The sequence below is a fragment of the Phyllobates terribilis genome, unplaced genomic scaffold (assembly GCF_046119375.1).
Source record: "Phyllobates terribilis strain yellow unplaced genomic scaffold, ASM4611937v1 Scaffold_12__6_contigs__length_324123572, whole genome shotgun sequence".
NCBI classification, from domain to species: Eukaryota; Metazoa; Chordata; class Amphibia; order Anura; family Dendrobatidae; genus Phyllobates; species Phyllobates terribilis.
In genome coordinates this window covers 262,974,335-262,986,582 of record NW_027362772.1, presented here as the reverse complement: position 1 = coordinate 262,986,582, position 12,248 = coordinate 262,974,335, and the positions used below count along the sequence as shown (strand labels likewise).

Genomic DNA, 12,248 nt, shown 5'->3' with positions numbered 1-12,248 from the left:
GTGCCGATTGCGTTGTATTCCCGGAGAGGAGCTGCCGACAGAAATGTTTGTCAGTGGCTTTCTCATAGAGAACAGAGGAGCTCTCCGCCGAACGAGTGCTCCTGTGTATGGGAGAGATGGCTGCCGGCTGAACGTTCAGCCAAAGCATCCTTCGCCCGACAGCCATCTCGTGCATCTCGGGGACCTTAACACCCCTTTGTTCTTCCAGTGAGCATAAAGGTGCATTTCGACAGGTCTCAGCTAATAAATTGGTGCCGATTGACTGTAATGATTGCTGCTCGTTTAAAGGCCTTTTTGTACGGTGACGGAACGATTGTTAAAATGATCATTCTGTCCCCATACAGCACAACGTTGTCAGCAAAAATATCCGATTGACCTCGGACCAATCTTATTCCTTGGGACCGTGCCCACATCCAATTTTTTGCTCGGACAGAGTCTGAAAAAAATCACAGCATCACAATTTGTATCCCATATTCAGATCACACTCGGCCATGCAAATCTATAAGTCCGTGGAAACCATTGGACCGAACTCTGATAATATCCGAGTGTGGTACGATTTTCACGGACTCACAGAATGGAGAAGATGGAAATGTCTTTTTTTCCATATTGTCCACATCAGATCACACAGTGATTAGAGTGTGAGTAGCATAATCGGCCCGATTCTCTCAGACAGAAGGTGTGGTGTGCTCACGGCCTTATGCTCATTCGTCAGCTTATGTCAATGATCCGGTGATTGTACATGAATGTTCTTATAAAACTGACCTTCAAATGTTGTAGAAATCTCTTATCGTTCTCCAGCTTCTTTGTGAGATCGGTCTAGGTTGGCATCATTGGCACATACCGATTTAGTCTCTATAAAAACTTCCAGCACACAAGTGACTTATATAACTTTTCATTTATTGAAGTTGCTGCTATGCAGCATACTCTGGTGATCTGTTAAGGTCTGAGTTTTAATAACAAAAAAAAGAACAATTTGCTAACTGTACCGCTGATCTACAACTCATTTTTTCCAATAGAAATGAACATAATCTGTGGATGAGCACGAATAGATGACGCCAAAACATGTAAACAAAACAAAAAAACCCTTAGAAATAATGATAAAAAAAACAAAAACCTCACACACGGGCAAGTACCATAACAGCCTGTATCACAGGGTACCCAGGACAACATTGTGTTTCTGTCCATTTGCAGTAGTTCAGATGTCCCACCCCAGAGTCCATGACAGTCATTCACTCAGTGCCTGACACGTTGTTGCTGTCCATTACGAGACTTGCTACCAAAGGGGGCTGTTTTGAGGATTGTCCAAAGCAGATGAAGAATAGGTTTGATGCCCCTTGTGCCAGTCCTTCACTGAAGCAAAATAAAACAAGGCAGACCACGTGGGACACTAATCTATATCAGGATATCAAGAGCGGGCTATAAACTAAAAAGGTGCAGTATAGACTAAAAGAGAACCCAATTCCAGCAATGTACCGACGCCGGCCGGCAGCATGGCGGCGCGGTTATTCTTTGGTACAATATTGAGTTGCTGGAGATGCATAGGAAAGCGGGGCGAGGCAAACAAAGAGACAAACACCCTCACATTGAAAGCCTTGTAAGGATTGTTGGCTTCATTTTGTGGCGCCATCCTGAACACTGGTACGATGCCACCGCCTGTGACTGCAGTAGAAGTCACAGCTGGGCAGGACCATGCTCCATTCCCCCATAGTTGTGTTAGGATTATACTTCTCCTTTAATCTTCTGCAGATTTCCAGTCATTCCTGGAATAGGGTCGTCCACCAATCTCTCTCTTTGATCGCTTTACAAAGGTGTCAATGGAAAATAAAAATATATACATACATATATTTATCTGTTTCACCCGTTGGAGGTGTAGGGCTTCTTTTTTTTTTTATTTGCTTTTTATTATTATTCTTTACACTGTATGCAAACCCTCTCGGTTATTTAGTCTCTCAAGCAGCTGAAGGGATAGCAGCTACCCAGAAGAATATCCCTTCTGGTCCAAAGCTCCGGCTTCCGCAACGCAGACGTTAAAATATCCAGCTCCAACGACGGGGCACGGTTAGGAAAGAGATTTAGCAGGTTCATTTAAGTACGTTGCATTGCCGTTCTCATGTTTCGGTGAAATGCGGCTGGGGGGAAGGAGTGCGCTGGGGAAAGGGGATCCAGCGCTGCCAGTAGAGGGCGGTCTGATTTCATTGCCTGTCAGCTCTCTGTCCGATGGTCTGAGGCTCGGGTGCTGTAGGGGGAACGCCACGGGAAAACTTGCCATGTAAAGGACTCGTCCAATTCTTTTGGCAACCTGAAAAAGTTAATGACGAATAATGAGATCGCCGGCATGCAGTCCTGAAAATAACAGATATTCGGGAGAGCGGGTCCAACAAAAACACCATGAATAGGCCTAGAATAACCATTGAGTTTCTGCCTTTTTTCTGGCATTCTAAGGCCGGGTTCACACCAGCGCATTTCACAATCAATACACATACCACAATGTCCGGTCAACCCGAATTTACAGCCCCAGATGTGTCTGAGAGTCTCCCAACTTGCAGCCTCATAGTCAGACCATGAAATGTGCTGGTGTGAACCTGGATCAATAGTGACTTTTTGTTATTTATGCCTTATTCAATTTGTGCGTTTCGTAAGCTTTAGGTGGTGTCATCAGTTTTTATGGTTGATATCATTGCGATCGTTTTCCCTATCCAGGTGATTTAGCCTACTGTAATTCATCATTGGGGAATTTTTGAAATGCTGCAAAATTTTGGAGCAAATTTTCTATAGTGGAGTACAAAATCAAATTTTAATGGGCATACAAAATAACGTTTTTTTTGAAGACAGGCAACAAAAAGAGAACCGCTTTGATTTTGAGCAAAATTCACCAACGCATGTGTACAATTTTGAAGAATTCGGTGCAAAAACGAAAATTCTGATTAAAAAAAATAAATAAATGGTGAATCGGGGGCTTTAGTTTTTAGCATATGGTTCTCATTTTGCATAGGCAAAGCCTAGACTGAATATATCAAGTCCTCATGCAGCCGGCATATTCTAAAAAGTGTCATTTTTGCTTGGGTTGGCATATTTTTTTTTTTTTTACGCTCGAAAAAGAAAATGTAGTTTTCTAAACATACCTATATAGAGTAACAAATAAAGAAAGGATACGCGGTGGGTTTTTTATGCTGGGAGTCTATGGCTGATGTGATATCGCATGGCTATATGCAGTTTATGGCTGGCTATCCTCCTGACCTCAAACTTGTGCAACTGACTTAGTAATAAAGTTGAGCAAGAAGATTTGCTGGTGCAGTGTCCACAACGGTAGCGATCTGTAAACCTCGCTTATAATTCACAACTGTCCCCTAGTCAATGATGGTATATCTCCATACATTCAGACAGTGGCATAGCGTGTAAGGACATGTGCCACCTGTCATGGGAAATCGTTAACATTTCCAAGAGGAATAACTGAGGGACAGCACAATGCAGAATTCTAAGAGAACAAAGCTCCCGAATGATCCATCTTCTTCTCTAGTAAGCTTACACAATTCATGCGGATGTTGTGCATGCATTTCAACTTTCTTACCGCAAACTATATCCTTTCCAAAGTATACAACCATTAATTCTGATTCCCCCCACCCACCCCAAATCCAATAAGCAGACCCCTCCCTGACCTGTTAAACTGCAGCACATTTCTAACGAATTGATCCACGGGGAACAATTGGCCAAAGAACCTTTTTATTATACCCGTCATAAACAGCCGGGGCTGAAGGGAGAGCTATAAACTGCAGTTACCACTTTATTATAAGGCCTGCAGGCCACAGCGCAATCCTATTATATGGCGTACGTGTGTCCTACCGGCCGCAGCACTGCAGAGTCCCGATACCTTACCAGGCGGTCGCAGAATACATTCTGCAGAAGTTATAAAGTGCGAAATCTGAATATATCTAATAAATAGCGCTATATCATACTCCTGAACCAATCGTGAAACTACAACTCCCACCATCCCCTGCCGGTGGACTAAACTTGTACATACCTGTGCTCTGATCTTTAGTGCCGGCCCAAGCTTCAGACCCATGTTATTCAGTAAGTGCTCTTCTGTCAATAGAGGCAAAGTCTCCCCATCTATACAGTGCTCCCGGAAAACCTACAGAGAGAGCAAGATCGCCGTTAGTAAAGGATCACTTCCTAATAAGTCGTCCCTGCAATTGATCACATTGGTTTAAATGCCCGAGAAGGTGGCACAATCTGCAATATCACAACCCAAGGGCCGTATTATCGGTTTGAGTGCGATCCATTAAAACATCGGATCGTACAGCGAACAATGTTAGTCTATGTTGCCGTGCCGAATCTTTCCAATATTCAGATTACACTCATCCACAGAAGTCAATGAGTCCGTGGAAAACCTCAAACTGCACTCTGATGACATCTGAGTGCAGTCAGATTTACACGGACTGACAATGTATGGAGACATTTTTTTACTCCATCGTCTTCTCATCCAAGAGAATATGATGGTGCTCTGATCGGCATAATTGATCCGACTTTCTCGGATGAAAATAAATACCTTCGTCTGCACCGAGCATTTCTTGAACAGGTTTGGATATACATTTTATTTTGCATATAAAGTAGCCACCTTCATGACAAATCCAGGAGGCCAATACATTTTTGTTTGGATCTGTAGGATACTTTTTTTTTTTAATCCTGTTTTGCAAATTTTGTCGCTTCTAAATTATGGCACCTTGGTGCACGGCCGTTCATTTGCATTTCCATGCGGCGGTTTGTAAGGATGACGTTTTGTGGTTTACTAATATGTTCACACGGTATGATGCTTGTTGTTGGACGTGTGGTGGTGGGTTAGGGATGGAGGATGTCGTTAGATCCTAAACTGTGGCAATATCAGTTTTTTCACGCTGTTTTCTTGGAACCTCTTCTTCTAACAGTAATATTAGAACAATCTGTAACTTTGTTTTGTTTGTCAATAAACTGAACCTAAGGTGTAAATAAGTGACCGCATTCGGCAGCAGCCCTGTCCCCCTCGGTCCGCCATACGGCCGAAACATGGAAATACAGATGTATCTGAGCGGGAAACGTCCAAGGGAGGTCAGGTTGGTTGTTTACCTCGGGGACGGGGCAGCAGAAAGTGTAGAATCTGTCGATAATTTCCCAAGTTTGTTCCTTTATTTCCGCCGTTTTATGTAGTAGCTGCTTTGAACCCTTAGCACGTGAACCCCGCCGTATTCTCTTTTCCCCCCTGCACTCTCCTTCAGCTTGTTTTGCATGCACAGGCTCCGCTCTTGTGTGCAGTCCTGACCCCCGCCGCCTCTCCCGCTTCCTCTCCAACTCTGACTTGTAGCCTGTCTTACTCTTTGGCCCAGCTGCAGGGAGGGAAGGGGGGGTATGACGGTGCAGGTGGTTTTAATGAAGCATGTCATGAGGGGATTAGCACAGGGGAAAAGGAAAAAGGAAAAAAAAAAAACAACACAGCAGCCCCTCAACCTCCCCTCTTAAACTGTGGTGGAGAGCAGAATGAAGGAAGAGAGGAGGGGGTGGTAAAAGGGACAGTTAGAGGGCATCCTCTACCCTCTAATGAGCAATAAAGCTTCCAGGTCCAGATACATCCTCTAATGAGGAGTAAGTGGCAGACCAGCGAGAAGCCAGTCACAAGGGCATGAATAGAGCTTTATAGAAGGAGACAGGGCAGAATGGGAACACTAGAGAGGAGCCATATACAAAAGCGGAGTCATATGGATTTACCTGTGTGTATTCAGCACAGCCAGACAGACTGCCTACAAAGCTGCAGACGTCCTCCACTGTCCACTTGCTGAGGTCCTCCAGCACCACACTCTCCTCTCCATCCAGGAAGAGCCCCCCCATGGCACCTGACGAGGGGAAGGGGGATGAGCAGACGAAAACAAAAAAAAAAAGTGGGTGATGGATGGAGGTGGGGGGAGGAAGATAGAAGGACAAGGTGAAGAAGGATGAGGAGGTTGCATGAGGAAAAGCAGAGGTGGGGGAGGAAGGAAAAGAGGCATTAATCATTAAAATCCCATGAAGAAAACAAGGAGGCAGCAAGATGAACATATTCTGCAGCCTAACATCCATCTTTAATGACCTGTCAACACCACGCAGGGTCCAGACTCCGCGCTCCCATAATGCTTTGTTGGTAGATCTCTCCAGGTGTGAAGAGAGTGCAAATTGTAGCAAGAGACCTAAAGGCCCCTGGTAGGTAGAGAGTATGTGTGTGCGTATGATGGGGAAGGTGCGACACGGGGAGGTCAGCGTGATTTCCTTGGTCTGGACTGGAACAAAAATAAATTGAGCGCAATTATTCCGCGCACAGCCTGAGGTCAGACCCTGCCGCTGGCTTTCCAAGCACCGCGTCTCGTAAGGAGGCGGATGGCTGGAGCTGGGAACAACTTCCCAATTAGCCACTTCCTTAGGCTCTTGGCGGCCAGAAGTTGCCACTATGTCTGGCAGCAAAGAGACGGCGGAGCTGTCCGCTACTCTGAGGCCCGGGTACGGGATGGGATTAACAATCCTACCTGTAATTGCCTGCACTTGCTGCAACAAGTGCAATTACGGTCCAATACTGTGGGGCGCAAGTTTCTATGGAGTTAAATGCATTTTCTCTTTTTTTTTTGTGTGTAATATGTGTGCGTGTGTAACATGTCTGCATGTGTATATGTAATGTGTGTAAGATGTGTATGTAGTATGTGGGAGTTGAATTTGCACTAAATTTACATGCGATCCACAGGTAAGAAATGAGGTGAGCTGTACCAAATACGGCTCTGTTTCTCAAGGCCATGTTCACACATAGCGTAAATCTTGCATTTTTTTTTTTTCAGCAGCTTTTTATCCACGTGATTTCTGCAGGTGTCAACCCCCAAAATGCTCAACAACAATCTTCTCTGATTATTGCTGTTTTTTGTGGGTTTTTTGCCATTTTCTCTTCATTTGGTGCAGATTTGAAGTTGCGTTGTTGGGTGCATTTTTTTTTTTGCAAGCTCCCCATAAAAACCTATAGAGAGAAAAAAAAAATGCACCCACAAAAAAAAACATACAGTTCGACAGAGTTTTTAAATGCACATTGGGCATAAGTCTTTATGAAATCCTATGCACTTTGCTTGGACGGTTAAATGGAGTATGTACGCTACGTGGGAACACGGTCTAATTTACAACGATTTGCAGCTTTTCTTACAAGAATGATATTTTAGTACATCCCTATATACGGTGTTCGCCGTCTGTGTATATTACCCCCAGGTCTCTGCCAGGAGCGGGAGGCAGAGGTTGTGGTGAGCGCACAGCTCATGCCAGGTTGTGTTAATTGTACTCCGGGCCAGGGATCGATGGAAAGGATTTTAGCTTCCTGAGCGGTCCCCGGGGTGTGTGGGGCGGTTGCTGGCAGTCCCATATCTCACACACTAGAGGGAAGACAAGGTCGGTCACAGAGAGTCAGAGACAGACAGGATGGGGGCTAGGACTGGCACTGATAAACCACCGCTGCCTCCCCTCTTCTCACATCTCAGAGGCGTGCAGAGACATGGAGCGCAGAGGTCAGCGGAGTATTACAGCACAGTGACAGGATGCACAGCTGCACAGCCTGCCCCCGGCCCCAACTTTATAGGGCTCATAGGGTCTCTAAAATCATGACGGAGCTGGCAGCTTCCATCTTCCTGTAACCCTTTCAAAGACTATCGCAATATCCATGTGGAAATGAAGGACAACGTAAGGAGAAAGTGTCATCCCGAGACTAGATGGTGACAATCACTCAAATTCAGCAGATATTTAATCCTTGTTGCGATCACCTGCACCCCCACATGGGCTACCTATAGGCTAAATCCTGGTATAAATATTATTCTACTCTTCTTTATAAGAGAAAATAGTTTGGAGGATTTTTTTTTTAAGTTTTTAACTTTTATTTTTCATTGCAATACTGTGTGAAGCCGTCTGAGTACATCCAAATTACTTACAACCCAGATAAATCATTGACTCTCCATCCACGGATCTCCAGGTTGTAAGACTACAACCCTCATCATACTCTGCGGATGTCAGTGCATGGTGGAGTTGTAGTATAGAAATAGCTGGAGCGCCACGTGGTGGGGGCTACAGGTTCCTAACAGTCACATTTTACCAGTTATATTTTTTATAGATGTATCATCATACCTTGAGAAAACATAATTATCTGCCTGTTCACAAGATCAAATTTATTTCTGTGCTAAATGATCTTTATAACATCAATATTGTGGTCGGAGCTCCAAATCCTCTGCGCATACTTACAAAGATACATACCTGGCTGCCGTCACCACTAGGAGGCACTCACTGTATACAGGTTTATTATTGAGTTCAATGTATATATTGTCTACAATAAGCTCCACCTAGTGGTGGCCACAGGCAGCCAGAATTGTATCACTTCTATGCTGGGGATTTGTAGCGCCGACTCCACTAAAGACAAACTATGTTGGATTTATTTATATTAATGATATAGGTGGAGATTCGTAGGTTGATCTATGTGGTTACTTGTCAGAGTTACCCAAGAATTTACATTTCACATTCTCAGAATAAAGCCATAAATCGTCGTCTTTAGGTTTCCTTATACACAAACAATAAATTTAGACTGAAAATATTGAATTAACTAACATTTTTTGGGTTACAATAATTTGTCTCATCAATCCAATCATTTTACTTAGTTGCTGCCCAGTGAAAGAAGCTTAAAATGGATCTGCACACCTGACCTTAAATCAGTGGGGGGTCCAGGTACTGAAACCCCCCACCAATTGCTAAAATATAAGAGGGAGAAATGCTGAAAACTGACTCCATCGACTATGGTCTCGTGTCGGGGTCTCGGCGCCTGGAACCTCACTGCTCAAAACTTTATCAAAACTTGTTAAAACTTTTTTTTGTTTCTTTTTATAGTTGTACTTACAGTTTAGCTTTCACTTCAAAAGACCCCATTATAATGGGGTTCACTTCCCGGCACCACGTCGGCTTATCTCATTCACTCCATTATGATTTTACAAGTTAACATTTACAATAATGATCTTCACTCGTCCTGTATTAGCTGCTGTTACACATGACATGTGCTTAGCATACCTGCTGTAATATCTTATGTTCCACCGACCACTAGGGGCGCTATACCAGTGGTGTCTACTGCATAAGACTTGCAGATGCTATAGTGCCCCTAGTGGCCAGTAAAGGAGAAAATATTACAACTGATATACCAGAGCCTTTATGTAGGATATATAACAATATTACATAACCAAAGGGTTTTTAGAGAAGAAAAAGCAGCACAGGGGAAAACTTCACCCCCATTTGTTTTCGATTTGAGCTTGGATGGGAGTTGTAGGATGGGGGTGTTGGGTCTGACGAGGACTAGCGGAGGGGGGAGGTGTTGCTTTAACAGGAAGCCTTTGGAACAGTGATAGGAATTCCATTCTCCTAATGTATTGCAAAATCAATATTGCTAAATCCAGTCCCGGCACAGCTGTCTCACTCAATTACAGCCGGCGCGAGCCTGGACAGACTAGAGGGAGGAAAGGTGGAGGGAATATGGGGTCCCCCATATGCTGTGCAGGGCATCTGTCAATACAGATATTAACTCATTCACTGCTCTAGATATTTTTCCCTATATGTGATCAGTTCTCAAAAAATGAGCGGCACCGGAGACGTCCAGCAGCCACACTCTCACGCGAGATAGACGAGCATACATGGCAGATATCGGATGTCCCCTATTCCTTTATTGTGATTGTATCTTAAAAGATTTCCTAGCACATAATCACTTTAACTATTATTTAGCAAGAGTGTCCCTCATTCAATAAGCCGGAGCATATAAAGAGCGGCTCCCACTTATCGGAGGGTCTGAAATGTCCATGCATCACATGGATACGTCTATTGAGTTTTATGAGCACTATGTAATACTTCATTCCTCCTCTGGGGGCACTAAAGGGAAATTGACAGCTGTTTTGAGGGGTATCGTCTGCAGGATACCCCCATGGCAGCTTATTTCAAGTGAAAAGAGACTGATTGTAAAAAAAATAATAATAATAATGCAATTACTAACAGTAATGTGGCAATGTTACCTACCTGTGTGGAAATAAGGGTTGACCGCATAGGGGAAGCCAAAGGGAAGGGGCTGAGGTGGAGGCACTGAGCTGGAGGGCAAATATTTTGCATCTCCTTTGTTGATTCCTGGTCCCAGAAGATGAGTCGGTGACTCTGATGGAGCACATGACAGGCTTTGGTGGCTGTGTGAGTCACTTGACTCTTTTAGAGACTCTCCCCCCTTAAGAGGATCTTTGCCCTCTTGCAGTTCATGGGATGAGGATGAGGCACCACGTTCAGCTCTCAGACTGTCGGTCTTCTCCTCTGCCTCACTCTCTGAATCTTTCATCTCCTCATCGTTTCCGTCAGATACCCCTTCCCTCATACGTTGATCCAAGAGTTCCTTTGTTTCACCGTGGTTTCCTTGGGGCTCCATCCGGTGATGAGCAGACTTTCGACTTGTCCTCCTTGCACTTTGGGATTCCTTGGGAGGAGGCACACTAGGGACCCCTTGATGATTTAAAGAGAGCAGTGGGGTGTTATTGTGCCTTAAGACAAGCATGGCGTTCCTTCTGGAAAGTTCCTCTCTTAAAGGGTGACCTTCGGGGAGCTCATGCATGTTGCGCAGTGCCGGGTGGTCGGGGGGTAAACCCGGGTGAAGAGTCAGTGGATCACCAGCAAGAAGCCGCTGTCTGTGAAGATTCTCCAGCTCTTTTTGCCGTATGATTTCTGCTGACATTTCAAGTCTTTGGGAAAAATAAGAAGACAAGCTGAAGTAAAGAAAAAAATATTCCCATAAAAATCTTATTTTATTTGATACATGTCATATAAAGTAGAGTCTATGTTGTAATGTCTTGCAGGGAGCAATGGTCACTGAAGTGGTTGGGTGATGCCAATATCTTCTCGTGATGGAATAGTCAAAAACAAAGCGGTAATAGCCATTCCACCCGGAGGATCTCCCAACAGAAACCCTTTACCCTCCATATACCACCCATGTTAAAAACACTTAGGGACCGGATTCATCAGAAAACTTTTGAAAAGTCACAAAATCTTTGCGCAACAAGGATTTTGCAAAAATGTTACAACTTATGGCACAAAACCCAGATAAAGTGGACGAAGCTGGGACAGGGTGTGGCGACAACCACTTTTCAAATCTTATTCCAGTCCCCGACACTTCTCGCCGTACCTTCTTAATGAATAAGGCGCCTCACACTCCACCACGCCTCAGTCTTGATAAATCAGGGCCATAATTTATACTACGCAATACACTTTATCTGTAAAGAATAGCGCATTCTGCAAACCGACTAGAAGTTCATGGGTAGTCCGTAAAAATAGGGTACTTGTAAGTGTCATCATTTTCCAGTTCTTCGTGAATGCAGCTTATGTCTCCATATCAGAATTATGGGGATGTAGTCATTCACCATTTAAAATCTTATTTATTATGTATAGTGGAAGATCCTAAAGGAGATAAAAGTGTGGTGCTATCCAAGTGTAGTAAGTGTGAATAACATGGAAGGGTGAGTTGCAAAGGAGCCTTAGTCACCTAATGAAGTTGTGCAATCAGAGGCACAACTCCCAAAAAAAACATGAACTATTTGCAATAGACTGCAGCCGACCTAGTGAAAGGAGGGAAACCACCTCCCAGGAGTTCCCAACGGTAGTCACACAGAGTAGAAAAAACAGGTACTGGCACTGTCACTGTGTAATATCAAGAATGATTCCTCCAATGTGCTCCTGATCGGAATGTATTGGATCAGTAAAAACAAGTATATAAACTGTAGTAATTTACAACGCGTTTCGGTGTCTACACCTGAAGAAGCCTAGATTCAGCTGAAACGCGTTGTGTATTAATACGGTTTATATACGGTACTTGATTTTACTGATCCAATACATTCCTATCGGGAGCACATTGGAGTCATTCTTGATATTACACAGTGACAGCGCCAGTTCCTGTTTTTTTTCTACTCTGAATGATTTCTTATGGTTTTCCAAGGTCCCTGTAAAACCTTGATTTTTCTGATAAACCAGGCAGAAAAAAAAAAAAAAATCAGGTTGGCAACCTTGTAAAAAATAAAAAGTATCCCTGCTTTATACCAGTCAAAAAGATGCTCTTGTCTTTCAAACGGTGAACAGGCGCCCATCTGACATAAATACCAGGAACTTTCCTGGAGCCAGACGCCAAAAGGGTCAATAAAATGCAGCGTTTGATGGTTTTGGATCCTTTGTAT

The 12,248-nt window shown here is 43.9% G+C and overlaps 1 protein-coding gene across 8 annotated transcripts in view; it reads right to left on the bottom strand.

Annotated features, from left to right (window-relative positions):
• Positions 1 to 880: 880 nt before the first annotated feature.
• SAMD11 (sterile alpha motif domain containing 11) overlaps positions 881 to 12,248 on the bottom strand; it is a 180,701-nt gene continuing 169,333 nt past the window's right edge. For 6 of the 8 annotated variants that reach the window (XM_073656944.1, XM_073656946.1, XM_073656948.1 and 3 more), the window contains exons 11-14: positions 10,063 to 10,790; positions 5,737 to 5,861; positions 4,019 to 4,129; positions 881 to 2,299 (exon numbers count right to left, since the gene is read on the bottom strand). In XM_073656944.1, the coding sequence (XP_073513045.1) occupies positions 2,060 to 2,299; positions 4,019 to 4,129; positions 5,737 to 5,861; positions 10,063 to 10,790 (1,204 nt within the window). In that variant the 3' untranslated portion in view covers positions 881 to 2,059. The remainder of the gene's footprint in view (positions 2,300 to 4,018; positions 4,130 to 5,736; positions 5,862 to 10,062; positions 10,791 to 12,248) is intronic. The other 2 variants (XM_073656945.1, XM_073656947.1) reach the window with 2 other exon arrangements.